The 27,783-nt window shown below is 38.4% G+C and overlaps 4 protein-coding genes and 1 long non-coding RNA gene across 10 annotated transcripts; 3 read left to right on the forward strand and 2 right to left on the reverse strand.

The window, feature by feature from the left end:
• On the forward strand, positions 1,171-7,170 carry LOC18770262 (sucrose synthase). 2 transcript variants are annotated; one of them, XM_007204587.2, is made up of 14 exons: positions 1,171-1,354; positions 3,303-3,436; positions 3,557-3,683; positions 3,779-3,930; positions 4,032-4,224; positions 4,353-4,688; positions 4,782-4,877; positions 4,971-5,144; positions 5,266-5,382; positions 5,493-5,659; positions 5,744-5,968; positions 6,059-6,622; positions 6,706-6,844; positions 6,932-7,170. In XM_007204587.2, the coding sequence occupies exons 2-14, from the start codon at positions 3,339-3,341 to the stop codon at positions 6,962-6,964; spliced, it is 2,421 nt and encodes an 806-aa protein (XP_007204649.1). In that variant the 5' UTR covers positions 1,171-1,354; positions 3,303-3,338; the 3' UTR covers positions 6,965-7,170. The 2 variants fall into 2 exon arrangements, with proteins under 2 accessions (XP_007204649.1, XP_020423598.1); XM_020568009.1 differs by lacking the exon at positions 1,171-1,354 and adding an exon at positions 2,074-2,413.
• LOC18771658 (pectinesterase) lies at positions 8,026-9,958 on the forward strand. Its single transcript, XM_007204426.2, has 2 exons — positions 8,026-9,064; positions 9,182-9,958. The coding sequence occupies exons 1-2, from the start codon at positions 8,095-8,097 to the stop codon at positions 9,874-9,876; spliced, it is 1,665 nt and encodes a 554-aa protein (XP_007204488.2). The 5' UTR covers positions 8,026-8,094; the 3' UTR covers positions 9,877-9,958.
• On the reverse strand, positions 10,069-17,848 carry LOC18771500. 3 transcript variants are annotated; one of them, XM_020568006.1, is made up of 11 exons: positions 16,930-17,848; positions 16,405-16,681; positions 16,030-16,215; positions 15,776-15,934; positions 15,172-15,639; positions 12,802-14,964; positions 12,434-12,636; positions 12,205-12,360; positions 11,655-11,889; positions 11,137-11,444; positions 10,069-10,915 (listed from the first exon to the last, which is right to left on the reverse strand). In XM_020568006.1, the coding sequence occupies exons 1-11, from the start codon at positions 17,691-17,693 to the stop codon at positions 10,585-10,587; spliced, it is 5,250 nt and encodes a 1,749-aa protein (XP_020423595.1). In that variant the 5' UTR covers positions 17,694-17,848; the 3' UTR covers positions 10,069-10,584. The 3 variants fall into 3 exon arrangements, with proteins under 3 accessions (XP_020423595.1, XP_020423597.1, XP_020423596.1); XM_020568008.1 differs by having other exon boundaries at positions 16,405-16,635; positions 16,930-17,021; XM_020568007.1 differs by having other exon boundaries at positions 16,405-16,735; positions 16,930-17,017.
• Positions 22,005-22,792, forward strand: LOC18770094 (auxin-responsive protein SAUR50). The gene has a single exon (XM_007204700.2). It carries the CDS (start codon positions 22,081-22,083, stop codon positions 22,456-22,458), a length of 378 nt encoding a protein of 125 aa, XP_007204762.1. The 5' UTR covers positions 22,005-22,080; the 3' UTR covers positions 22,459-22,792.
• Positions 25,182-27,715, reverse strand: LOC109950262. Of its 3 annotated transcripts, none has more exons than XR_002272578.1 (2): positions 27,582-27,715; positions 25,182-26,940 (listed from the first exon to the last, which is right to left on the reverse strand). It is a non-coding gene; the product is annotated as an uncharacterized LOC109950262 (long non-coding RNA). The 3 variants fall into 3 exon arrangements; XR_002272577.1 differs by lacking the exon at positions 27,582-27,715 and adding an exon at positions 27,067-27,574; XR_002272576.1 differs by lacking the exon at positions 27,582-27,715 and adding an exon at positions 27,055-27,574.

Below are 27,783 nucleotides of genomic sequence, written 5' to 3' on the forward strand. Positions count from 1 at the left end.
TTAATTTTTCCAACGTAATAATTAACACCATGCTTCTTTCTTTATTCTTTACGTACAAATACAAACACCCCAAAACCAAGAGTTTACGTTTAGAAAAGCACACCGAATCATACCGCGTCAGCCACCGAAAACCTCTCAGCCTATTGTCTCCGTTGATGACTCATGAGAAAGAGAAAGCCATCGACGATGGATAGCATGTGACCCACCTACTCACCCATATTATTTGGTACAATGGCCCCACGGCCTACGTGCCACGTAGGGACCGCACTATATCCAAAATCCTGGCTGCCATGTGTGCATACGCCACCCACTTCACCTTCGCCCACTGAGATTCTATCAGTCGTCCAATCAAAAAATGCCACGTCACGGGAGCAAAGAAGATCTTGGAATTTCGTTTTGCTTTTCTCATTTCCGACAGAGTGACGTGTCCCCCGGCACCGTAAACGCAGCGTAACTGGTGCGTTCGAACTTTCGTCCAGAAGAGCTCAGCCGCTTCCACGTTTTGGTTAGACAGGTAATTAGAAGTAATTAATTACGGTGGAACTTAAAACTACGAAAGTACCCTTGTAGCACACCGGCCAAATGCAGTCACCTTTTGCAGCGTTGAGTCAAGGAAAACAGGAGCCATAGAAAGAAAACCAAGCCAGGACACGTTATGCATATGTACTTGATGCAAGGAAAAAAAGCTGGATGCAATGTTAGGTTAACCCAGTTAATTACGGCAGTGACTCTGCTTTATTAAATTCAAGTTCGAATTCTCTTACTCGTTCGTAATTTAGATCATCACTTACTTGTATCAAAAAATTAAACAGGTACAAAAAATAATTGTAGTAAATAATATAATAATCGTACAGGGCCTACTACAGGCTACATAAACTAGGACAGAAAGTGAGAGAGGAATTAGGAAAGGGGTTGAAGAAGAAAGTGGATAAGAGGAAAAGTAAAGCGGTTTTGTGAAAGCAACAAGAAAACCACAGGAGGGTATGACAGTGGTTTTGTATTTTTCACAAAACAGAGGCACCTTTTTTTTTTTTTTGAATTAATTTGTGTCAATTTGAAGATTAAAAATGAAGTCAATTACCCACCAGGAAGGTGGAAGTGGGAAGACAATCAAGTGTCATGGAGATATGACCTTTCTCTCCTCCCCCATAATATAAAAGGGTTGTTTGCTCCTCCTTCTCCTCCATCCCGTTTCTCATTCCTTTCTTCATTTCTATCATTCTTTGCGTTTTGTGTATTGAAACCCTGCGTTCACTATTCTTTCTTCAATTCATTCTTTTTCATTCATTTGTTTCTCCTCTTTCTCATTACTGAAGAACATTGGTTGGCGCTAAATACTTGGTGGCATTCCAAGGTAATGTTACTGTAGTGTTATTTTATACATCCTTTGATTGATCTTTATGTTTTGTTTTCACGGAAAAAAAAACCGAACAACCGTTTTAATCAAGTGAGCTACGAATTCTTTTTGATGCATTATTATGTTTCAAGCTTAATTTGACACATTATTTATTTTCAGTCGGTTTCACGTCACCTCCAATGATTGCTCCCATTAGCTACATTATAATATGATGGGATTCAATTCAGGATATTCTTCAAACATATCCTCTTATCTTTTTTTATTATAATGTGTGTGCCCATATAAATATTGTGTATAAATGTGTATACGTATGGTATAGTAATTAAAAAACATTAATCCAAAACCAAAGATTGGATTACATTAAACCCATGAACCCAATGGGCTAGAATTGTAGGGTTTTATAGGGAACAACAACTGCAAAATCTAGAAGTGGCCAAAAGTCCGACTTCTGAATCATCACCCAACAAGCACCTTCTCCGATTAGACCCATGCATGCCCCTCTTTCTCTGCACTTTCCCTGACCGCCACATATTTATTTTTTAATTTCACACCTTAATTCCATGAATTTGGTGCCTTCAATGGAAAAAAAAAAACATAAAACATAAAATCCCAATGGATTTTTCTTGTTGCTCAAGACCGACAAAAAAAGGCAAATGCTTGAATATCAAGGCTTAAAATTAAACAATACAAAATTGATTAATCCTCTAATTTCTTTCCATATAAATCCTATCATATCCCATTTTCAATTTGTGAATTTACGAAATTACCCCTGTTTTTTGATGACTTCTTCGGGTTAGGAAATGAGACTGGTAAAATGGATAAAATAGATTTCCGACCACCCTTCTGGATTTTTTTTTTTGCCACTGCCCTTATTATCGTACGCTCCAAGTTTTTTTTTAACTTGCTCGTTTTGGTTCGCGGTTCCACGCTATAAAGTGGCCACCAACTTTGTTCATCCACCAAACCACATCACTTCTCTTCTTCTCATTTCCAAAGGCTCTCTCTCTCTCTCTCTCTCTCTCTCTCTCTCTCTCTCTCTCTGTGTTCTTTGTCTAGGTACACCTCCTTTTCTCTTCCCATTTTTATTTTTCCTTGTGTTCTTGTTCGTCTTGTTGGGTTATTTCTTTAGGCTATATGGTCTTTGCTCTTTTTTTCTTTTGGTTCATCTGCCAAATCACATAGATCAATGCCTTTTGAAAGTAGGGTTGAGTTTATTTGAGGGTATATACTCTGTTTTTGCTTTTCTGCACCAGTATTTTGTGCAGATCTCTGTTTTTAATTTTTTTCAGTCTGCTTTTGTTTGTTGAAAGTGAAAAAGCTGTTTATCTTTTTGACTGGTTGGCTTGTTTCAGTTCAACAAGCAACCAGTAGAAGAAGTGTTTTTCTTTCATCTTGTTGGTCTTTTTCAGCTTCTCTTTTGGAGAAAAGATTGATTCTTGTCAACATTTGCCAAATGCACCATTTTTATTTTTCTTCTTCTTTGATAAAAAGCGTTTTCTCTGCTTTTGCTAAGCACCCTTAATTATTAATATAATAAGCCTGGATTTTTATGATGGGCTTGAAGCTTTTTATCTGGCAGCCACTCTGCAAATACTTTATGGGTGCATCTAATTATTACATAATTAAAATCAGCGGTTACGCTGCTACGGATCACCTGGATCTTTTTTTCATTATTCTTAACCACTATTTAAGGTTGCATCTTTGTTCAACCGCACTGCTCTAATTAACGTTTGTATGAGGTGGTTGGTGGATGGTGTGTTTGGTTTTGAAAAACCAAAGAAATTAGTCTTCTAGAATAATAAATAATAATAATATTATTATTATTATTATTGTAAAGTCTTCCTATTTATGTTGGAATTATTGACTTGGTGGTGATTATCCATCTCTTTTTATTGCGAAGCTTCTGGCTAACTTGTTATACTCACGGCTTGCTTTGTACTTGCAGTTTTTGAAGGTTCTCTGATTTACCAATCTGCTATCAATGGCGGAACGTGCCTTGACCCGTGTCCAAAGCCTCCGCGAGAGGTTGGACGTGACTCTCTCTGCTCACCGCAATGAGATTGTTGCCCTGCTTTCAAGGTATTGTATCTATGATCACAAAAGGGTTTTTGTTAAATGTATACAAAAAGACCATTTTTGTTTGCTTGGATCACTGAAAATTTAAGGTTGCTAATGTGAGAGGGGTTGTTGATATTGCAGGATTGTAAACAAGGGAAAAGGGTTTATGCAGCCCCATGAGCTTGTTGCTGAGTTTGAAGCAATTCCTGAAAGTAACAGACAGAAGCTCTTGGACGGGGCTTTTGGTGAAGTTTTGACACACACCCAGGTAAACTTATCAGATCACATTTAATTATAATCATTATTTCTGGGTTCATTGAGGAATTTTGTGATTTTAACTTTTTTTGTTTGTTTGTCATGTAGGAAGTTATTGTTCTACCCCCATGGGTGGCTCTTGCTGTGCGCCCAAGGCCTGGTGTTTGGGAGTACATCCGTGTGAATGTCGACGCACTTGTTGTTGAGGAGCTGCAGGTGCCTGAGTACTTGCACTTCAAAGAGGAACTTGTTGATGGAAGGTAGATTTTTGGTTTTTAATGTTTAATTTGGTTCTTGATCTGTTTGATCTGTTTGTTCTGCTGTTTATGATGTTAATAATCTGAGCTGCTTTCGATTGCAGTGCCAATGGCAACTTTGTGCTTGAGTTGGACTTCGAACCATTCAACGCTTCTTTCCCCCGCCCAACTCTTTCCAAGTCCATTGGAAATGGCGTTGAGTTCCTCAACCGTCACCTTTCTGCAAAGCTCTTCCATGACAAGGAGAGCATGCACCCACTGCTCGAATTCCTCCGAGTTCACTGCTACAAGGGCAAGGTTTGTTTTCCTTATACAGATCGATTTCTCTCATTTACAGATTTACCATCATTGATTTGATAATGAACTAAGTACCCCTAGCTGATCTCTTGATTTAATTGTTTTTTTTTTTGTTGTTGTTGCCGCAGAATATGATGCTGAATGACAGAATTCATAATGTGAATGAACTCCAACATGTTCTGAGGAAGGCAGAGGATTACCTCTCCACAATTGCCCCAGAAACCCCTTACAAGCAATTTGAGGACAAGTTGCAAAAGCTCGGTTTGGAGAGAGGTTGGGGTGACACCGCAGAGCGCGTTCTCGAGATGATCCAACTCCTCTTGGATCTTCTTGAGGCACCTGATCCTTGCACTCTTGAAAAGTTCCTTGGCCAAATCCCCATGGTCTTTAATGTTGTGATCCTTTCTCCCCACGGCTATTTCGCTCAAGACAATGTCTTGGGGTACCCTGACACTGGTGGCCAGGTTAGTTTACAAGCCTGAGGTCTTATGCTTAACATTTTCTTTTTGTGTCTGTTTAGGTTACCTGATTTTTGGTTATGGATTATGTTTTTCTAGGTTGTTTATATCTTGGATCAAGTTCGTGCTTTGGAGACTGAGATGCTTAAGCGTATTAAGCAACAGGGACTGGATATTACTCCCCGCATTATTATTGTGAGTTTTGCTTGAAATCTTTTAGCTCCTTTATTCTTGTTGTTTGGTGATGTTGTACCTCATTGTGATGGCTTGATTCTGTTTTCTCCCCAGCTCACAAGGCTTCTTCCTGATGCGGTTGGAACCACATGCGGTGAGCGTCTTGAGAAAGTATACAACACAGAGTATTCACATATTCTTCGTGTTCCCTTTAGAACAGAGAAGGGTATTGTCCGCAGATGGATCTCGAGATTTGAAGTCTGGCCCTACCTAGAGACTTATGCTGAGGTGAACTTTTTATTGATACTGTCAGCTGCCATATTTTGTTTCTTGAGTGACAAATGTTCCATTGATTTTTGGTTTTTGCTTGTACTTGGTTCTAAGAAATACCAATTTTTTTTGTTATCAGGATGCGATCCAGGAACTTTCCAAGGAATTACACGGCAAGCCTGATCTCATCATCGGAAACTACAGTGATGGGAACATTGTGGCCTCATTGATGGCACACAAATTGGGCGTTACACAGGTTTGTGATTATTACCATTAGATGTAGTTATGCCTTTTGATGGCTTTTTCATCTGGGTATATTTTTGTATCTTTATTAGCTAACCACATTCTTTGGATGTTGTTTTGCAGTGCACCATTGCCCATGCCCTGGAGAAGACAAAGTACCCTGATTCTGACCTTTACTGGAAGAAATTAGATGACAAATATCACTTCTCATCCCAATTTACAGCTGATCTTATAGCCATGAACCATACTGATTTCATCATCACCAGTACCTTCCAAGAGATTGCTGGAAGGTAATATATCTCTTGCCTCACATTTCTTGTATCGATGGTCACATATTTTGGGACCCTAATTTTGTGTTCTGTAAATGTTTGCAGCAAGGACACAGTTGGCCAGTATGAGAGCCACACTGCTTTTACTCTTCCTGGGCTTTACCGTGTCGTTCATGGTATTGATGTCTTCGATCCCAAGTTCAACATTGTTTCACCAGGAGCAGACATGAGCATTTACTTCCCTTACTCTGAGAAGGAAAAGAGGCTGACATCATTCCACCCTGAAATTGAAGAGCTCCTTTACAGCCAAGTTGAGAACAAGGAACACTTGTAAGTTTCGTTACATCATCTTTGCCTTGATTATATTTTGCTTGTTCTGTAATTGAACATATGCTAATCTGTTTGTTTGTTGCCAAACAGATGTGTGTTGAAGGACAGGAACAAGCCAATCATCTTCACAATGGCAAGGCTGGACCGTGTGAAGAACATTACTGGACTTGTTGAGTGGTATGGTAAGAATGCCAAGCTTAGGGAATTGGTCAACCTTGTTGTGGTTGCCGGGGACCGCCGAAAGGAGTCCAAGGACAATGAGGAGAAGGCTGAGATGAAGAAGATGTATGAGCTGATTGACACCTACAAGTTGAATGGGCAGTTCAGATGGATTTCATCCCAGATGAACCGCGTGAGGAACGGTGAACTCTACCGTGTCATTGCTGACACCAAGGGAGCTTTTGTGCAGCCTGCTGTGTATGAAGCCTTCGGCTTGACGGTTGTTGAGGCCATGACCTGTGGACTTCCAACATTCGCTACTTGCAAGGGTGGCCCTGCTGAGATTATTGTGCATGGCAAATCTGGCTACCACATTGATCCATATCATGGTGATCAAGCTGCGGACATACTTGTTGACTTCTTTGAGAAGAGCAGGGCAGATCCTAGCCACTGGGACAAGATTTCTCAGGGTGGCTTGCAGCGTATTTACGAGAAGTAAGCACAGCCCTCTTGTGCAGCAACATAATTTTATTGTCATATGCCTTCTAAATTTTCTCACACGTCCTCTGTTTGTGTAGGTATACATGGCAAATCTACTCAGAAAGGCTCTTGACTCTCACCGGAGTTTATGGCTTCTGGAAGCATGTTTCTAACCTTGATCGCCTTGAGAGCCGTCGCTATCTTGAGATGTTCTATGCCCTCAAGTATCGCAAGCTGGTAAACTTATTTGCCTAATGCCATACCCTTTCCATTAGTTTTCTTCCTTACCATTAATTTTCTAACTTAATGTGTCTTACATTGCAGGCTGAGTCTGTTCCTCGTGCCGAGGAGGAGTGAAGGGAAAGCTAAAGAGTAAATAAAGAGGCGGAAGCATTGGTTGGCTAAGAGTGGAGTTTTCCTCCCTAGTATGAGGATTGTTTTTGGATATATTTTGATTTTTTTTTTCATTTCTTTTGAAATTTTCATTTTACATTCCTATTGGAAATGTTTGAACCTGGGTTTTTAACCCCATTAATCAATTGAAGTCAACTTTGCTTCACCTAGTCTTGTTCTGCTATCCAATCACATCTCCTTTTTCACATTTGCTCTTGATTGGTTATTTGCTTTTTGTTGAACGCACTGGTGTTTGTTGTGACTTTTGTTTGGCTTTATCTCTTCTTTTTGTTGAACGCACTAGTATTTGTTGTGACCCAACACATCATGGTCACAGCGACCCAAAACAAAGAAGAAAAAAATCATAGCATGGTCACCTAACCTAATTTCTTGAAGTTAGCCTAAGCTAGATTCTTCATAGGTTGGCCTAGATGTAACCTAGTTTTCATTGGGTGCATATGCTCCTTTTGGAGGAAGAAGGTATGCATGGATGAAATTTCCCCAAGAAGTAAGATCTGACCAGTATGCAAGCAACAACTTTGTGACAAATGGAAAACAATTGCTTACAACTTTTGTGTTTTGAGTTGCTCCATTTCAAAGTTACATAGAGTTTAGCCAATGCTAATCTAACTTCAATTTTTTTTGTGTCAGATACTAATGTAGCCAAAAAAAATTGAAGAAAGTGATTTCCGCCCTAAATAAGCAATACCGAACGAGTACTAATTTTTATGGTAATTTAATTGGGCCTAGCTAATGAGTTTCAATGGGTCTAAAAAAATTGGGCTGGTGTTGCCAGGCCTAGACAAGTTGCTTTCTTTTGTCTTTGGGCTTCAGCATTGGTCAAGTGGAAAACTCACTTTTGTTTTTATTTATTTGTAATTTAGATATGAAAACATATGAGCATGCAACGGACTCACAGGGCACCCCATAAGACGCTATTTCCTCTAATTCTCCAATTAAATGTGGCACCGAAAAAAAAAATTGTTTTCATAATTTTTTGTTGTCTATAAAACAGTGCACGGCGCTTTTGGTTAGTTTGAATCTTGATCGAAGTACAAAAGTCACAGAAATTTAGAACGAACTCTAAATCAGCAATGAAGCGGTCAAGAAACTGCATCAAGATGAACATGCTTATGTTCTTTCCCTCCTTAACATCTTTGCTTCTAATGGCTTCCTTCTTCTTCTTCCACTTGGGCTTCTCTTTCAGCCACCAAATTCCACACCCCACAATCAAGAACGCTTGCACCACTCTTCTTCACCCATCTCTGTGCTTCACTGCCCTTGCCTCTGCCAAAACCCATGACCATTTCACTGCATTTCATCATCTTCTTGAGGCCAACATCAACCAAACTGTGGCATCTGTGGAAAGTACCAGGCAGAGCATTAAGGGTCTTCTGAAGCTCCAAGATTTGTATTTGCAAGAGAGGAATGCGCTGAAAGATTGTCTAGAGATGTTAGACCAAACCCTTTATGAACTTGGCCAGGCAGTTGATGATTTGCATGGATTTCGTGTGTCCTACGGTAACCTCAAGACTCTTCTTAGTGCAGCTATGACAAATGAGAACACTTGCATTGATGGGTTTTTTGAATTGGAAGAATTTGATTCAGAAAATCAAATCGGTCTCAATGGTCACCTCCAAGGCTTGTTGGCTCCCATCTCTGAATTGATGAGTGATTGCTTGGCCATGATCAGATACCAAGAACAAGCCCTAAATGAACAGAAGAGGCTTGTTACCAAGAAACCAAAGAAGAGGTTCCCAGTGTGGATGCTGCCCGGTGATCGAAATCTGATGCAGAGAGAACCAACAATGAAGGCTGACATTGTTGTTGCCGCTGATGGCAATGGAGATTATGAGACTATTGGTGAAGCACTGAAGATGGCTCCTAACATGAGCAGGACCAGGTTTGTGATTAAAATAAAGGCAGGAGTTTACAATGAGACCGTAGAGATTTCCAGAGAAAAGGCTAATATCATGTTGGTTGGAGATGGGATGAACACAACCATAATCACAGGGTCTAAAAGCTTTGCAGACGGATTTTCCACCTTTGCTACAGCCACTTTAAGTAAGTAACAAATTTTCGGTTCAGAAAATTCTTGTGTTCTTGATATTTTTACATGTATTTGAAATTTGATGAGTATTGAATTGAAAGTTAAAGAATTTATTGTTCTGATCTTTGCAGCTGTAATTGGGGACAGGTTTTTAGCCAGGGACTTGACCATAACCAACACAGCAGGTTCAAAGAAGTTCCAGGCCGTTGCTGCAAGAGTGACCTCTAACTCTGCCTTCTATCATTGCAACTTCAGTTCTTATCAAGACACCCTTTATGTTCATTCCCTCCGCCAATTCTACCGTGACTGCATAATCGAAGGCACGATTGATTTCATTTTCGGAAATGCAGCTGCAGTCTTCCAAAACTGCACAGTAATTGTTCGAAAACCGATTCCCGGTCAGAAATTGATGATCACTGCTCAAGGGAGAACAGACCCAAATCAAAACACTGGCATTTCGTTGCAGAACTGTACCATTGTGGCTGCACCAGATTTCAACAAGACTGAGAGGCAAAATTTCACAACTTTTTTGGGTAGGCCTTGGAGAAACTATTCAAGGACTATAGTCATGAAGAGCTACTTGGGGGACATGATAAATCCACAAGGGTGGTCAAAGTGGGATGATTATAGCACTGTGGAAACTGTGGAGTACATAGAGTACTTGAATTTTGGACCTGGATCAGATACGAGGCACAGGGTCAAATGGGGAGGCTATAAAAAGAATTGCAGTGAAGAGATTGCGAGGCAGTTTACAGTTGGTTTGTTCTTACATGGAGCAGGTCATTGGCTAAAGACAACGGGCATTCCACTTTCGTATGGTTCATAAGGAAGATAGTGAGAGTGAAACAGAAATGATATATATTTCTGTTATTCTTGTAAATAATGTAGCATTTCCTGCCTCTTAATGTTGAGAAGTTGTCGATATTAGGGTTTAAGTTTTAACTGTAAAGGATTAGCACCACTTGCAGTAAAGAATGGAATTAGGGTTTAAGCCTAGCAAATACAGAGACTTTCAACAGAAAAAATCGCCTTGAATTTGATTTTTTGGGATTAAAAATGTAGAGTACAATCAAAATCCTAACGGTGGTTGTTCATTCTATACAGTACTGTACACATCATATAGTGTGTTGGCAAAAAGGTAAGAACAGAAACAAGCAAAATGAGCTAAACTCACGAGCACTTTGGTGCGATCATGAGATAAAGCAAGTAGATTGAGAATATGTACTCATTTCCCAGTTACAAAATTTGCCTGCAGCCTTTGGGATTTATATATACACCATGGCCGCCAGCTTGTTGACCTATAGCATTAGAGATGAAAAGCTCCCATGAAGCATTTTGAGCTTTCAATGACCTTTCCCATCTGAATTTATTTCATCTGTTTGTACCTTCTTTCATACATCGAATTCCAACCTCACGCTGTTCCTATTTCAAGGTGAAAGTACACAAGCAACCAGAATCAGTAAGCAACAACGAGACTGCCATGCTGATACTGCTTCACCATTACACCACCATCTGCGTTGCGAACAACATAACACTATATACCAGCGTACTGTTCTTTTAATTCTTCAATTCTCCTTCTCAAATCTGTTCTATTCAGAGGCTGCCTCGGGTACACAATTAGTGCTAAAAATAAGGAGAATGCAAAACCAGTTAGACCGCTAAATGGTTGGAATGGGTGCGTCCCCATAATCCAATGAGGAAAGCTAGCCTGGTAGGTCAGAAAGCCACCCTTCTGTAAGATGAAACTTGAAGCCATAATTCCTGCACGAAACCCGATTGGAATGGAAAGGCTCCCTTGGTTTCTTTGTCGAGCACCTGATAAACTCAGAGATAGAAGCCAAAGTCCTGGGATTGATCGTGGAGACCTGAAACCCCATTGAAAGAAAAGACTGTTAAATTTATCTTGCACATGGTCAGCAGAAATCATTCTACAGAACATTCCAGTATTGCATTGCATATATCTTGTATAGGGCGCAACAATAGCTAAAAGATTACAGCAAATATCCATTCCAATTTCCACACAGAAGACAAAAAGAACGCACGAATTCTAGAAGGCAATGAGTAAGTAAAATGAGTAGAAAACAACCTCTGGAATAAAGAGAATGCAAGTCCTGATATAATTATTCCTTGATGATATCCAAGATCTGCAGCAATTTCTTGGGGCAACCATGACCTGAAAAGCAATTCTTCCACAAGAGCAACACCAGTTGCTGTTAAAATTCCTTGACCAACCAGCCTAAGCACTTGCCCATAAACTTTGATCCGTGTCATGGCATCCAAAGAAGATAGAGTAGAGGGCCAAGCGAGATTCACACAGCCAAGTAATGCATTTACAGATTGTATTGATAACACAAGCATGACTCCACCAATCAAGCCCTTCAAAAAATCACATAACTGCAAGAAAGGAACTGAAAAATCATCTAGCTGCAAGTAATGAATATTATCTTATTTTGCATGAACCAAGCAACACCAGATTACATTGTTCTCTCGCACAAAGACTTGAGCATGTAAAGACAAATCAGATCTTCAATTAGCAAGCTCAAGAATGGAGATATAACCACAACCAAAGATCCAGTTCTAGTCCAGAGTTTCAGATATCCGTACCTTTGGCAATGACGTTAAATCTAGCCCATATTTCTGTAGGGGATTTTCATATCCGCGTATTCTTTTGCCCCATATAATAACAAGTATCATAAAAGCCGTATAGAGGCCAATAATGCAAGCAAGTTCAGCAATTCTAGAGGATGTATTTGTTGCCCAGCTTTGTAGAAATGTGGGAAGTAGTGGAACAACAACTGGTGACCATAAAACAAGCACCATACCAACAAACCCAAAAATCCTACAGAAGAAAATGAGAATAAAGGACCATATCAGTAAATACAGTAAAGAAAATGAGAATAAAGGACCATATCAGTAAATACAGTAATTAAGTACAGAACTCAATTCAACAAAAAGTGCATAAATGGGGAAAGATTACCATGCAATATACAGATAAAAGTTCTAATTTGATCCTCTCTTAATAACCATAGCCTATATAGATTGGCATGTAAGATTAACTTAATAAACATAGAAATTCGTAGCCCAAAGAACTTTGAGATAAAGATAATTAGAATTAACCCGTATATGATTACTCTGAAAACAACTTACAAAATACCTCTGGATTAAGGGACGATCAGCTATATGAAGAAATTGGATAAGCTTGTCAGTCAAACTCATCGCACCACGTAAACCACCCCAAAGCAATGCAATTTTGCCAACTAGCTTCAACATCCCACCCTTTTGTCCTAAATCTGCCAACATTGCGACCAATCTGTTTTCAAAGTAATTACAATATTAGTAAAAGAGAGAAGTAGTAGTAAGTGCAATAAATTGTGTGCTTAGACCTTTCTTGATCCACTCCACCATCTTCCTTGGTAGGTACCACGGGAGCAGCAACTGACATGGCTTTCTCAGCAAGGCTTGTGACTATGTTATTTTGGTTTTTTTCAGATAGTGCCTGCTCAAGCTTGTCAGGCTTCCTCTGGCCATTACCTTCCATCAAGGAGTTGGACGAACACTCGGAATTTTCATCGCCTTTGTATGAATCCTGTGTGTTTGTATATAAGCATGATAAGTAGCAACATACCAAAACAGACAAAGTCAGTGGGCTTCTACCTTCATAAAGATTATGAAGAAATTTACATAAACACGTAATCAATGAGTATAACTAGAATTCTAGAAACCAAAAGTGTCTGAAGAAATAAACATTTACCTGGTTCTCCACAAATAACGCAGATGCCCCAAGGGCAGCTGTAACAGCACCAACCATAACAGTGTTGTTTATATTCTTCAACCCAGTCCTCTCCCCTTTCCTGTTAACTGAACTATCCAACCTAGCATTTTGATCAGATTTATCAACAGGCGTGTGGTGAATCTCTGCACCACTAGCCTTGCCCAGATCTTTTTCTCCAGATATTTTGGCTTGACTAAGTGTCAGAACTTCTGTTTGGCCACGGTCATGCTCTGTGACGACAACAAAATGTTTTCTCAGCGCAGCTAAACTCGAGCCTACTATAACACCAACTGGCAGTACTCTTCTCAAGAAGCTAGTGCCCTCAACGGCGGATGATATAGCTCTAACCACATTCTCACCATGAAGAGTACCAAATTTTTCTGAGATGTTGTCAATACTATGGTATTTAACTTCCAAAATGGGAGCATCGGGTCCAACACAAAACGATACTGCATTTGCCACTTGTTCCACATCTCTGGCAAGATAGGGTTCCATCTTTTTCATGCCAGCTGCACTTAGTCTGCGACCCACTTCAACCTTCAAAGTATTCAATATAATATTTTTCACGAATTGAATGAAATCCTGTACTTTTTCTTCACTAATTTCAATTCTCTCCTCCATATTTTCCACTGTTTCATATTCTTTTACTGGTTCCTGATACTTCTCTGTATCTAATATTACATATGATGGTTCAATAACTTTATCATTTACCTTTGCAGGTGAATGGGCGTGAACCTTTTCATCAACTTCCCTATGAGTCGCATCATTACCAACAGAACTTCCGACATGTCCTGGTGGTTCTAAGAGCTTCCACTGACCTTCTTCTGGAATATAGTCCAGCAATAGAGAGGCAGTTGAATCTAAATCTAGTGGTTTGGTAGGTAACTTTGAAAGAAGATCAATATGGGCCCCAGTTGGAACTGGAGTTATGCAGAGCGGAGTGCTCTTTACATGATTAAGTTTGTCTAAATTTCCAGCAAGAAGATTGATACCAACCAATTGATCCTTCTTTCCATTTTTATCCTCAACTCCACTGTTAACTGCATCACTTCCCTGAGAAATGTTCATACAATCCCCATTAACTGACATGGGGCTTTGATTAGGCTTCTCTACCCATCCATTTGGTGCATCAGATTGCAAATCCATATCAATCTCAGGGTGATCAGATACAGAGATATTGCTTAACCTATCCAGCTGTTCATTTTGGTCAGTCTTACTGGCTTCTGAATCTTCTAGACTACTGTCATCATCGAGTTGGTCCTTTGCAGATTCAGACCCTGATACAGAGTCAATTTTCCTTACTTCTTTTTCATGTTCTGAACTCTCCTCCAATTGAGATATCATATTTTCAATAACACCAAAAACATTGTTGACTGCCAATTGGGTGGAATCATCTATCCCTGTAAATGCATCCAGTGCCTCAGAAACACTAAAGGTATTACTTTGATCCATCACAGGCTTCATATTCTTATTATCATCCATCTTTTGATTATCATTACCTTCCTCTTCCTTTGTGTCTACTTGATCTACTATACCATCTTGGTCTCTCGGCTCCTCAACAATTGCTTCATCAGAACCACCAACAATTTCAGCCTGGCTGGAACTGTTAGTTTTTGTGTCTGGTTCTGACCCCTTATCGCCAGGATATTCAGGAGCCTTTTCTTGGGAAGACTCATCGTCATTATTTCCTGATTCACTAACGTCGTTGCTGACAGAACCAGAAACATCACTTCCATTACTGCTGAATGGTTGGGACTGATCTGGATTTAAATTCTGTTGTGATCCATCTGAGGGATGATACTCTGATTGTAGTCCCTCTGGAGGCTTGTTCATATCAGGAAGATTGTTAAGTGAGCTATCTACCAGATCGTCATCCTTTTTTAACTGATCCGAAGAATGATTGTCTTGATTTAAACCTTCTGAACTTGATATTCCCGTGAACTTGTCTTGGACCTTTGACTTTAGACCTGAAGACATATCGGGAATCTGGGTAATACCCAGGAGTTCATCAAACTTTAGGTTTGTACCTTGGGTCTGTACAACTCCAGATACAGCAGCTGTTAGCTTGCCACGAACATCTTCTGGCACTGCATCTTGCAAAGCTTTCATTAGTGTGTCTCCTTGATCAACCGCTGTTAATACCTGGGCACATATACCAGAAATATCTCAGAAAAAATTTAAATAGGTACAATATTTGATTCAGATAGACCAGAACATAAATATACTATGTGTTAATCAGTTCTAAAGTGCACACAGAGAAGACCAGAGACCCCAATTAACATATGACATGAACATAAATGCGACCACAAATGCGAAACCAGGGCATGAAATTGCAATTTCGAGCTCCACCTTCTTCTTCTTTTCTTCTGTTAGAGTATCAGGCATGGTTACATCTAGCATGTTCATAACAATTTGTGCTGTCTGTAACACTTGACCTCTTTCACCATCAACAGGATTGACTTCCTCCTTGTTGACCAATTCTGGGTCATCAGATTCAGTCTGATCCAGGGCACCATTTTCCACATCTGGCAACACTTTGTGTCCAACCTCTGACTTTCTCGATGAGTTTTTTTTGGATCTTAACCAGAAGCTAGCAGCAGTATCACTTTCAACAGGCATATTGTTTATAGGTTCTGCAGTATATCCGTTTAAAAAATCTGACTGGGTAAGATCCAACTGCTTGGCAAACTTGCCATTCTTGTTGGACCCTCTGCCTTCCACAAGAGCTAATTCTTCTGAAGGGTTGATGGGTAAGTCCACATCTTTAAGAAGAGGGTGACGACCCTTCAAAAGTCCAAGCTCCACTGCTGTAAGCCACTGCACAGACCACACGCATTCTTATCAGAATATCAGAATATCAGAATGCAAAGTCAGATTCCATCCAATCTTCAAACATGAGGTGTTTTAAAATAAAACTTCTTCAACCGCAAACAGAAATAAAACAATTTATTACCTCAATCATTACATGCTGGCACCAAGATAGAGCAAATCTACCACCATCAATAACACTAGATGTAGATGGCAAATAAGAACACAAAAGTAGGCTTGTAAATGGATTTTCTGCTATCAAACTGCGTGGAACTGAGAAGAGTGGCGCTGACCCATCGTCTTTCTGATAAAGTGACATGTTTGAAATATTAACATACAATAAACAAGATCTTGTCAAAGTTGAAGTAAATGGCTTTGAGTTGACAACTATGTATGCACCTGTATAAATAGAACGGGAATCTTCACATTCCCAACCACACCTCTTGTACTTGATTTTGAATAAAAATCTTCAATGGCCTCAAAACCATAAGATACCATGGAGATTGCTTTTTCAAAATCACGAACAGAACTCGCTGAAAGAGCTTGTTCCACATCAAACCCTTTTGCTTTTCCTTGAAACAGTTCCTACACAACCAGGTGTGCATATTGTGTAATTTAATAGCGACAAGGGATAAATTACATAAACTAAATGGCAAAGCATAATTTGATGGCACCTCATTAAGAATTTTAAGTAGCACTTTGTTTCGTAAAAGATTGAAAGACTGAAAGGTAATGCATTTGCAGTATAGTAGAAGATTCAAATTGATCATCCACCTTGTTAGAACTCAGAATATCTATGAGTCCACCAGTGAGCTGCTGATCAATAGCCATCTGATGAGGAGAGGACCTAGTGGCCTCCTCTAAGTCAAAAGGATTGTCAATGCAGGTGGCGGCTGTAAGTGGCGTGCTCTCCCCAACTTCTGCCAGGTACTTTGTCAACATATTAGCACCATAGCCCCAGCCAACACCCATCAACGTGGTCCACGGCCTCGCCTCCGTGATGAACTGTATAGCAGTGGAGATATCATCGCTGTCAGCTGCTGAAAATAACCTACATAACATAAAGTGGCTTAAGTCGTCCTACGATCACCATCTGATTCTTCTCCTAAAAAACAAAAAATCCAAAACGAACCCAGACCCATTTCTTAATTACGTATAACAAGTGCAATATTGAGTCCAAGATACCAAATTTCTAACACATACCTCATTATTTCAAGTTTTCAACTACAATTCACAAACAGATAGATGATCCTAGCCTCACTGAGTTTAATTGAGTTGAGTTGAGCGAGTGACACATACCGTGGCGTGGTGAGAGGCGACCCGGCGCAACCTCTAGGGTTCATAACAATCGGAAAGCAACCTCGCCTGAGAGCTTCGCACACAAAGGACCTGACTTTCCAATCCATACTACCCAGGGCCGAGCCCGGCACGATAACCAAGGTGGTGTCCAAACCATGTTCCTCTTTGAGGTCCAAATTCGCAGGCCAATCAAGAGATATGACCCCTCCATCGTCCGTGCCCACGCACAGTCTCTGATACTCCAATTTCTCCTCCACGCCACTCTCTGTGCGGTTCCTCGAATCGAATTGAATTCGACCGCTGTTGAGCCTGACGAAGTGCCTGTCCTCCTTCACCAGCTTCTCGTTCACGTCTTCCAACAGCTCGCTCCCCTGGAACGATATCGACGGACACCTCAGGAGGACGAAGCGATTAAACGGCGTCGGACTGGTGAACAACACCCACTCTCCGATATCGGAACCGGATTGCTGCTTGGCCGAGCCGGAATTGGAATTGGAATTAGAGAGGTAGAGGGTGGCGCCGGAGATGAAGCCGAGAAGCGGAGCGATGAGTTGGATGGAATTAGGGGAAGGGAATTGGGAAATGAAGTCGTGGAAAGCGTTTCCGTTTCCGATTCCGAGTTGGTTTCGCGGGGCAATTTTGAGTCTTCGGCGATGGTAGACCCGGAACTCGCGGATCTGGAAAGCGTGTTTAAGGAAGAAACGAGGAGTGAAGGTGGAGTGAAGGTTAGTGTGATGGGTGCAGTTGGAGCTCAAATTGATCATTTTTTTTTGGTTTCGGAGAATTCCGGTTTTGAAAATTCGAGTTTATAATGAAGAAGAGATAGAGAATCAGAGATGGAGAGAGAGAGCGCGAAAGCTCTATAACTGTTTCTGTTTTGGACACAAAGGGAGTAAAAGTGAACGGTTGAGAAAGTCGATGGGACATGTGGGCGATGGTGATTGGTGAATATAAGAGGCGGGAGGGAGCAAGCTGTTAGCTTGAACACGGCTTTTACCCGGGAATGCAACCTCAACGGTCCATATTCTACGTTGCTTTGTCTTTTGTTTTTTGGCTTTTGTATTTTTAATTAAAGAAATATTGAACGGTCCATATTTCTTATTTTAGATATTAATAATAAATATCAGTCCCGATTTCTTGGATGAGTCCAAGTAATATCTAACGGTTCAAAAAAAAATTTTAAAATGAGTGCAAGAATGAGTGAACCATTGAATTTATATTCAACGATGAGTGACCACAAATCTCGTGGACCTATATAATCCAAGAGATCAAGACTGTTAATTATACTAAAATAATTTGCATATGCACTTCACATGTACACACTATACAATCCAACAAATTCACATGCCTATTTCAGATGCATTCACATGAATAAACTAACAAAGTTGTTAAAATTATCTATCTCCTTGATTTTAAAGTAATAGATAAATTGGAAAAAAGACAACTGTTCACCCACCAAATAATTACTTATCTCACTCATCCATCTCTACATCAGTGTACATTTTTTAATTGTAAAAATATATCAAACTAAGTGTGGTAGCAAAAATTGTGACATTTTAAATACTAGAATGAACAATAGAGAATAAAAAGATATAAACAATGCCAATGAGGGTTGGTTCAATTGATAAAGTTATTGTATTGTGTGTAACTTTACTAATGTTCAAGTTTCACTGTCAACAATTCTTATTGGTTCATGATCTGTAATTTCTTACATAAATCCATACTAATAGTAACTGGCAATTCGGTGCCACACGTAAATCCTTCCTACTCGGAGTTGTGTATATGTCATAGTATTGATAGTGAGAGTATATAATTTTATCACCTCTTAAACTTTGTTTTCATTAAAATAAAATAAAAACAATCTTCAAGCAGCCCAACTATAGTCCTCCAGTTATAATGGACCTTGATGTAGTAGGCCCGCTTTTTCTTTTCGACATGGGCCTTTATTTCAAATGAACAGCCCATCCAAAGGCCTCGAATGAAAACTCAACGAAAACTGACGTAGCCAGATTCGCAACAAGATAATTGAGTTAACGTTAGAACGAGGTCGACCAGATTTTCTTAAGCACATGATTTTTGAGCTTATAATGTCCCATCATATCATATCACACAAATATATAGACATCATACGATGATCTTGTTTGTATTTATTTATGTTAAGAAACCAATCAGTAGGAATCAATTTCAAAAAGTTTTTGTTTTTGTTGATTAAAAAAAATTATAAGATTAATTATATGGTTCATAATATTAGGCATAGATTTTGTTTATATGCTGTTTGTCACATACCTGCAAAATATATAAGAGATTTTGAGATTGTGTCTCCTCCAACAGAGAATCAGATTTGCCTGTACTAATTACATCATTTTCTGCTAATTGGGTTTGACCAAAACTTAATTGGGCATCATTCAACATTAATTATTGTATATGTAACATGACAAGATAGTGTTCGGCGTTCATTAGTGCTTGCTTTATGTAAATTAGTTGGTCCAATTAATTAGGAATATCAGATTAGACTAAAGATTAAGTATATGATTGAACATACACATTGGAAATAATAGGACACAATTGATAATGACTCCATTAGCACTCTAGTATAGTAGTTATGCATGAATTGAGTCCACGTGGGGGATGTATGGGTGTGACAAATGTTACTAAGAATGTAGACATGGCTCAAATATTCTAGGTCATGCTAAGTCCATGTGTTGTTCACATGTTCTTGCTCACCAGCTGCCTTGTATCTTTAAATCAACATCAAATTTGACAAAAATGCCAAACCATATCATCATTAGTAGGTATTAATTTGGACATTTATGTTTCCAAATCTTATATTATATCATCTCCTCACGTTACCGTAATGCATAAGCTCTCAGACAATTTTTTTATGTTTAATTTGAGCCTTTAAGGTAGTCGATAACGAGTCATTTTAGAAAAAAGATGAAACATTTGTGTAGCAAAAATACACCTTAAATTTACCTGCATTTACTGTGATTTACTAGCATTTCAAATATCAAAAACCAACCGTTTATCCGTCTCATTGCACTCGAACTCGATCCCTTTCCCAACATTTAGACTAGTTTATAATAAATTTATGGAGCAATCAAAATTTTAAACTTATATAGAGTGTAATAAGTATTTAATAAAATCCCTTGTCTTTTCCGATAATATTAAAAATGGAGGTTGTTACCACTTACCGCCGGTTGGCGCCTACATTCTGAAAGAGGGGGGAGGGATGGATGAAGACCTTGAAAACAGCATTGCACATGTCTGTCCCTTTCACTGATTTCTTTTTAATTAAAAACATAAATAGTAGAATTGTTCCTTGTCAATATCGTTCGAAAATCATGGAGACCACCACCAACTTTCTAGTAACTCCTCATCCAAGACATTTTTTTTATAAATAAATTAGCCTCACTCATCTTTTTGTTTGTTTTTTTTTTCAAATTTATTCAACACAGTTCGACGGAGCAAAGCCTGTGTTACTCTATTCAGATGCAACCAGCCAAACTTTGAAGGCACATTGTTTGGGTTGATGACGCCTCATGTGCCAAAAGGCGCACCTGGTTTTCCCTCGAGCTTTGCCTCCGTTATTATTCAACTTCTGCAATTTTATATCACAACTTCAAGAATTGTTATATGTTAAGGAATATTTTTTACTAAATATATAGTTTTTTTGTTTCCAAAAAAATATATTGTTTGATATGTTATATTGTATGAATGTCAATTAGCCGTTATAATTGAGAAAATAAAGAATACATCACTTGATTAATAGATAGTGGGACTGACAAAAATATTTAATAAAATGCCTTGCAATAAACATTTTGTGGTTGCACATTTGTTTCCCTTAATATCGATAATATTGTCGAAATATTGAGGATATTATAGTTTTTTTGGGGTGGGAGATATTTTGAAACATATGCATGTAATTATCGTATAATTATCGATAATATCAAGGAAATTTTGGCTATGATAATATCATTCAATTATCATCAACATTTGGTCAATATTGATAATATCGCGATATGGACATAGAATAGAAAAAAATAATTAAAAGGCTTATGCGTGCACACGGGGGGATTTGAATCCCTGTCACTTCCATTCTTCCTTCAACGCCTTATATTGATGGAAAAAATTTGAGACTCAATCTCATATCCATATATATAGGCGGCATGTTAACAATTACATACAAAATTATTTTGGGGAGTTATCATCAGATGATTACTTTTCACAGTACACGTACTCTACACATAGAGATGAAGAAGACAGTGAAAAATTTGAACCTCATAGAAACTTTATTTGGTACTAAGTCACTCATATATCTTACCATGCAATTTATAAAGTGTAATTTTTTTATTATAGCAAATTATAATAAATAAATGATTATGGTGTGTTTAATCTTCTCATTAATTACTACATATATTATAAACTCACAGTGTTTGTCAGCTCGCTATATAATCAACTTAAATTAGTCAAACCCACCATGCAATGCATTTCCTTACAATTTTTTTGTGATAAAAAAATAGATAATTGACTAAATAAACATCCTCTAAAGTTTCAATCAAAATTTTCAAAATTTTCATACAATTTTTGTTGTTTTTATTCAGTTTTTACCGATGTCGATAATTTTTTGATACTTCCATCTTTTTAGACCCCCAATATTTCCAAAACCCTCAATAGTTTAGACCTTGATTTTAACTAACTATTCTTTTGATGAAAAAAAAAAATCCATAATAGTTCCTTTAGTTGTAAAATAATTTCTTCCAACACGAGAATTGACTGTTCTCCTTTTTTCTTTTTTTGTAAAAGTTACGTACATATTCCTTCAATCTTCTAATACACGTTCATATCAACTAACTCTTAATCTAGTGTCTAATGTTAATAGAAACCCTAAATTCGGATCCCCATTTGATTTAAATTAAAATCTCATATAAATTATAATGAAATTCCTTTTATTCACTTCCAAAAGAAGAAGAAAAAACATTTTAATGAAATTACAATGACACCCCTCCCCTTCACCTAAGTTCCCTTTAAATATGAACCTTCTTTCCCCTTTCCAAATCCTCCAAAAAAACACACTACTCTCTCTCTCTCTCTCTCTCTCTCTCTCTCTTGGTTGCTTAGGAAAACATTCATTTAATCTAAAACATCATCACCATGGCCAAAGGTGGGAAGCTAACAAAGCTCAAGTCAGTCCTCAAGAAGTGGAACTCATTCAGCAAGCAGAACAGCCGCCCAAGCCTCAACTCCGTAGTCTCCCCCGATGACGACTTCTCCTCATCCCCCGCCGTTATCTCAGCCGACCTCCGCCCGGTCTACGTGGGCAAGTCTCGACGACGCTACCTCGTAAACTCCGACGTCGTAGACCACCCGCTTTTCAAGGAGCTGGCAGACAGGTCCGGGGACTCAGACGACCACACAATCAATGTCGCATGCGAGGTGGTGCTGTTCGAGCACTTGCTTTGGATGCTCGAGAATGCCGATCCTCAGCCCGAGTCAATGGACGAGTTGGTCGAGTTCTATGCCTGCTGCTGATGAGGAGGAAGTAATATTATATGTAATGCTATATATATATATATATACGCATGTAGGTGACTGAGGAAAATAATGAGTAAGAGAGAGAGGTGGGGGTGATTCTGTGTGGTCATCTGCACAGTAGAAGGTTGTACATTGTTGATAGATCGAGTGGAGAGGAGGATAAAAAATTGGTTTGAGAGTGTGTGATTTGTTTGCACGGTTGAGGATGATTAACCCAATATTTCACATCCATCTGGGCTGGTGGGAAATTCGTCAGTTCTGTCATTCTTCTTTGTTCATTCTATTCTAAAGATTTATGAATATATATAAATATTAATGTTTATTTCTTGTAGTTTGATGATTATTTTATGTCGCATATATCACACCTTCTTACTTGATGTGGTTGGAATGTAATTAAGCGAACTCCGCATAATTTACAATGTAATTATTAGTTAGAATGTGTATTTCACTAATTACATAATTGATTACATCTCACGACAATGAGATCCATACGTGCTTATTTGGGGAGTTGAATATTTAAGCTTTATAATAAATGTGATAGTGCGGTACATGTAGCACGTGGTATATACGTCCAAAATAATGTCAACATTGGAAGAAACTATATAGTACGACCATTTAATTATTCATCTGTTCAAAGTTCCTGGCCACACAAATTAACTGGGTAGTTAGTGGTACTTCAGACATTAGCTAGCTACGATTTAATCACCAAGTAAAATTCAATTAGTTGCTCGAATGCAGAGTAAAAAGCACATATATATTTAATTGCTCTATTTAATTTGTGACATTTTGATAAATTTTATGTTACTTAGTGGTGAAGAGAAATAATGCAACTTTACATGTGGATAAGTTTGGTCTGACGACAACAATACGTGGTCCTTTGTATTTTTATGTCGCAAATGGGTCCTGCGCGGGAGTTTTGGAGAACCATGACATGCTGTGGAAATTGACAATTGGGAAGAAAGAGCAAAACATAATGGCTCCCTTTAAAATTCCGTGCGTATTAAAATGGTTTTTTTTTCTCCTGTCTTTTTAACATCGCCAACAACAAGAATAAGCAAACGACAACAAATCCTTTTGAATAAGACAAGACCGGGTTGTAGCCTTAATTAAATAATTCAGTGACAGTGGAGAATAAGCTAACCAAGTATCACGTCGGAGCTTATATTATAATATCTCTTTATATTTTATATTAACATTAAAAACGTTTATTCAAAATAATAATGAATTAATATAATTAAAACCCACCAGCAAAGGTAGCTTGGGTTCGGATACTAATCTCCTTTTCTCTATAACCAATTTGTTGAGATAAACAGAAAAAAAAAATTGCGAGAATTAATTTTTTATAATTAGTCTCACATTTTGTGCGTAAGAGGCCGTCCGCACAAAATTTACACTCAAATCTCTTATAATTATATTTTTTGAATTTAGAAGTCAATTCAATACAAACATATTTTTAAAGAGCATGTAGAATAAAAAAGTAAAATACACCCTTGCAACTAACCAATTAAAGGTCGACCTACCTTAGATAAATACTGAAATGGTGCTAAAAAAAACTAAAAATAAAAAAGAAAGGCCCTGAGAGACAGCAGGGAAGTCAACAACTTTACAGGAAGCACACCTTTCGGCAGAAACTAATATTAATTCATAATTAAACTTTGATACGATTATAATAAACTTGCATTGAAAAATATTCCTACACATAAAGTCATCAGAAAAATGCTTTTGCATATAGTTGAGGAAGCTAGGCTAATGATTAGGTGGTTAGAGAGATGCCTTTGCCATCGAAATAGATATCATAGAACCACACGCTTAGTGTTTCTTGTTTGATTTGTTGGGTTTTGGAGGAGAAAAAAAGCGCTTTTATTGCAAGTGATTGAAGACTTTAATTACATACGAAAGTGGATGACACAACAAAGCTTTGTTGAATGCATGCATTTGGTAGAACCAGAAACGCGTCGCCAAGCTGTGATTGCCAACCCGTAAAGCTCTTAAGTCTTAAGTCTTGAGTATTTATAGCTTGCTTGTTTCTATACTGTCTGTCAAAAAGGTCATGAATAATTAAATCATGGCGGTATTAAATTAGAGTTGGAATCCAAAGCCCGTACTGGTTTTTGCGTACTATGATTTGTTTAAGCGCTAATTAAGCTGTGATTGAAATGTAGAGGACATAGATTATGGGCAATTCATTTTAGTTTATGATGAGGGATGTTACACCAAATCAATTACAATAAAACTAGTTGATAACATTTAAAATTCTAGAAAGTGTCCTAATGAGACATAACACAAGAAAACAAAACAGAAAGTCTAACCTTATTCTCACTTATAAAAATTCTGAAATGAGTTGGAATTTAAAGATTAAGGCCCCATTTGTCAGGAGGATTAGACTTGATTAGACTAGACTAACAAAATGTCTACATTTCATGTGCAACCAAGGTCTAATAAGGCTATTTTTGTCTAACTTGGAGGATGAATGATGATTATTCATAAGAGGTTGGTGACTAAAACGCATCCCTCACAATCCCACCATTTTCAAGGGAATTAGGGGGATAATGTTTAGTCATCAACCTCTTATAGATAGTCCTCATACTTCCACCAAGTTAGACAACATATCCATATTGTACCTTCAACGGACGTGATTTTATGTGATGAAAATTTTTGCACTCTTCATAGTGTGATCATTTAGGTTAACGTGTTCTTTGTATGCTTTTCAATCTAGGTCATTAATTTGCAACATGACGGATTGGATTTAAAGTGAAAAAAATACCAAAACAATCAAATTATAAATAATGAGAAAAAAGAGAAGAAATAACATGCAAACTTCTAAGATGTGCTAGAAAGTTGGCATAAAACATCACTTTGAGTTCAACAATACTTCATCCAACAAAGCCATTTTTCATGGTTGTTCTTCCTAAACCCTATATTGGTTCGGCACCTCTCATAAGCCCCCGTCGCTACGTTAATAGAACGACTGACATGAGGCCGTATGAGACTGAAATGCAGAGGACACGCCTGTGATTGCGAGGGATGCCGAACGAGTGACGACGAGGTCCACCCCAAAAATTTCCCATCAATCAAAGGACTATCCCATTAAATACTCTACGCAAAATTAACCTAGGGGCGAAAGGATGAAAAGACAAAAATACCCCTCCTCCATGGAGCAGCCTCAGCTGTTAGGATCGAAAAGGACAAGACAAATTTGCAGAAAGAGACGGCCGTTTTTCGCGGCCTTAGATGATATGGGGATGCCCCCCCGGGGATCCCAATCATCCTTGCAGTGATTTTGTTGTCATTTGGTGACTGGACAACTGATCATGCATACGAGGGTATTTATGTCATTCTGTCCGAAGCCACCACCAGAGTCAGGCGCCAAAGACCAGCCCACGTGGGAGTGGGTCGTCAAAATCGGATTTGGCCTCAGAACGGACCACCCCCTCACCACTCTCCATGTGATGCATGGAATTTTGGTCTCCAAATCCTGTGAAAATTAAAATTCATGCCCCAATGAATGAAGATACCGTATTCTTTTTAGTCAAAAATCAACTTCCACTAGAAACCCTTTTGCATATCAAGCTGTTCTTTATCATGCTGTTGTTGTTTTTTTATGAACAATTGACTGAATTTGTAACACAATTTGAAGTGTGCGTGTGGAAAAAGTAAAGGATAGTGATTTTGACGTTCCTCGTTTAATTTTCGGCACTTCAATAGTAGTGATTTAGCATTAGAAATTTATAGTTCAAATAGTTAAAAGTAATTATTTATGCACCTGATTATAAAATAGTGTTACGATCACAATTAATAAAAATTTCCAAATAATGGATGAGAGAATGGAAAGAAATGATTGGTACCGGACGGCCTAGAGCAAATTTAGTAGAGAGTGGGTATGTGGGGTTCGCCCTATATAAAGCAAGAGGGCAGGAGAGGACACAAGGAAGTGTACCATTGAAGAGCCATGCAGTCAGAATCATGCAAACTTATAAGAGCACGAGATGATATAGTGTGAATGGGAATTGATTATGAAATGGCCTCTGCCTGCTTGTTTCCACAAATGAGGCTCATAATAAGTATAGCCATATATTTTGCTCAATTACTGATGCATAAATTGACCTAGAAGTGATATAAGGCTAACACTTGTTCTTTGTGATGCTACTTGGACGAGCAGTTTTATATGAAAGAATTCAAGGAAAAGAAAGTTTCTTTATAAAAAAACAAAGAGAAGAGCAACGACAGCATCTGTACCTGCAGAAAGGTAATTTCAACTCAACGATATGTGCACGTTTGTTAGGCACAAGACTCCAAAACCGTAAAACCAAATTATTATTATCAAAGACATGACATGTGATGTCTCAAATCTGAAATTAAATCCCCCCACGTTACCAAAACTTTACCACTATATCCAAAAACAGTGGGTTCCATTTCATTCATTCATACTCTCTCTCTCTCTCTCTCTCTCTCTGCGCGCCTAGCCTGGTTCACTCTCAACTGAAACAAAGACCAAAGAAAAGTCAAATAAAAGAAAAAGGAAGGGACCATTTTTTATATTTTGAGGTGGATGATATCATGGACATGCATGCATGATGAGGCCAAAATACTTACATGTGCTGTTACCTTATGTTCAGGATATATATATGTATCAGATTTACAGATAAATTATATGTACACCATCACCATGTCTAGCATGTTATCAGAACCATTCAGCTTTGTGCACTGCAGTGCAGCCCATACCAGAAGGCTGCTAGCTAGAACTAGGGTTTCATATGATATGCGTATATATAATTGTATGCTTTGATCGGGCTGTTGTCATTTGAAAGGGAAATGGGTATGTTGGGTATTACTATTGAGGCACCATACTCTATAGCTTCTAGGCTTCTAGGCTTCTAGGCTTCTAGGCTTAGCCCTAGTGTGTGCAGGCATATAGGCGTATAGCTCTTTCCAGTTGGCTCTAGAGATTAAATATTGCCCATACATGCACCGTTTTAGGAGAAGTATTGTTCATGCACTGTTAGGAAAACAACTGGATGTATCTGATACATCATCACGATACATGCAACATGCTGATTTTTAGTATATATTATATATGGCTGGGGTTGGTCTGCCAAGTTGAGGAAATTAGAGAATGTTACCTGGTAAATTGTTGTCGATCGAGATGAACATTAATATTTATTCATGACCAATTTAGTATATCCTTATTGTCTAGTTGTTCGATCAATCAAAATAGCATTCACAGAAATGTTCTAACATAGATTAGCAACAAACATTGAAGAGATGGTATTATAGATTCATTAATTTTGCCTTGGTTTCAGGTTTGAGGTTTCCATACGCAAT

The sequence above is a fragment of the Prunus persica genome, chromosome G7 (genome assembly GCF_000346465.2).
Source record: "Prunus persica cultivar Lovell chromosome G7, Prunus_persica_NCBIv2, whole genome shotgun sequence".
Taxonomy (NCBI): Eukaryota; Viridiplantae; Streptophyta; class Magnoliopsida; order Rosales; family Rosaceae; genus Prunus; species Prunus persica.

Excerpts from the sequence above, each read along its gene's own strand:
- LOC18771500 (XM_020568006.1), bottom strand. The coding sequence starts at position 17,693 with ATGATCAATTTGAGCTCCAACTGCACCCATCACACTAACCTTCACTCC. Across the intron at positions 15,640-15,775 it reads GCCAGCATGTAATGATTGAG|TGGCTTACAGCAGTGGAGCT; the intron begins GTAATAAATTGT and ends TGGTCTGTGCAG. Across the intron at positions 11,890-12,204 it reads GATCGTCCCTTAATCCAGAG|GATTTTTGGGTTTGTTGGTA; the intron begins GTATTTTGTAAG and ends TTTCTTCTGTAG.
- LOC18770262 (XM_007204587.2), top strand. The coding sequence starts at position 3,339 with ATGGCGGAACGTGCCTTGACCCGTGTCCAAAGCCTCCGCGAGAGGTTG. Across the intron at positions 5,145-5,265 it reads ACCTAGAGACTTATGCTGAG|GATGCGATCCAGGAACTTTC; the intron begins GTGAACTTTTTA and ends TTTTGTTATCAG. Across the intron at positions 5,660-5,743 it reads TTCCAAGAGATTGCTGGAAG|CAAGGACACAGTTGGCCAGT; the intron begins GTAATATATCTC and ends AAATGTTTGCAG.
- LOC18770094 (XM_007204700.2), top strand. The coding sequence starts at position 22,081 with ATGGCCAAAGGTGGGAAGCTAACAAAGCTCAAGTCAGTCCTCAAGAAG.
- LOC18771658 (XM_007204426.2), top strand. The coding sequence starts at position 8,095 with ATGAAGCGGTCAAGAAACTGCATCAAGATGAACATGCTTATGTTCTTT. Across the intron at positions 9,065-9,181 it reads CTTTGCTACAGCCACTTTAA|CTGTAATTGGGGACAGGTTT; the intron begins GTAAGTAACAAA and ends TGATCTTTGCAG.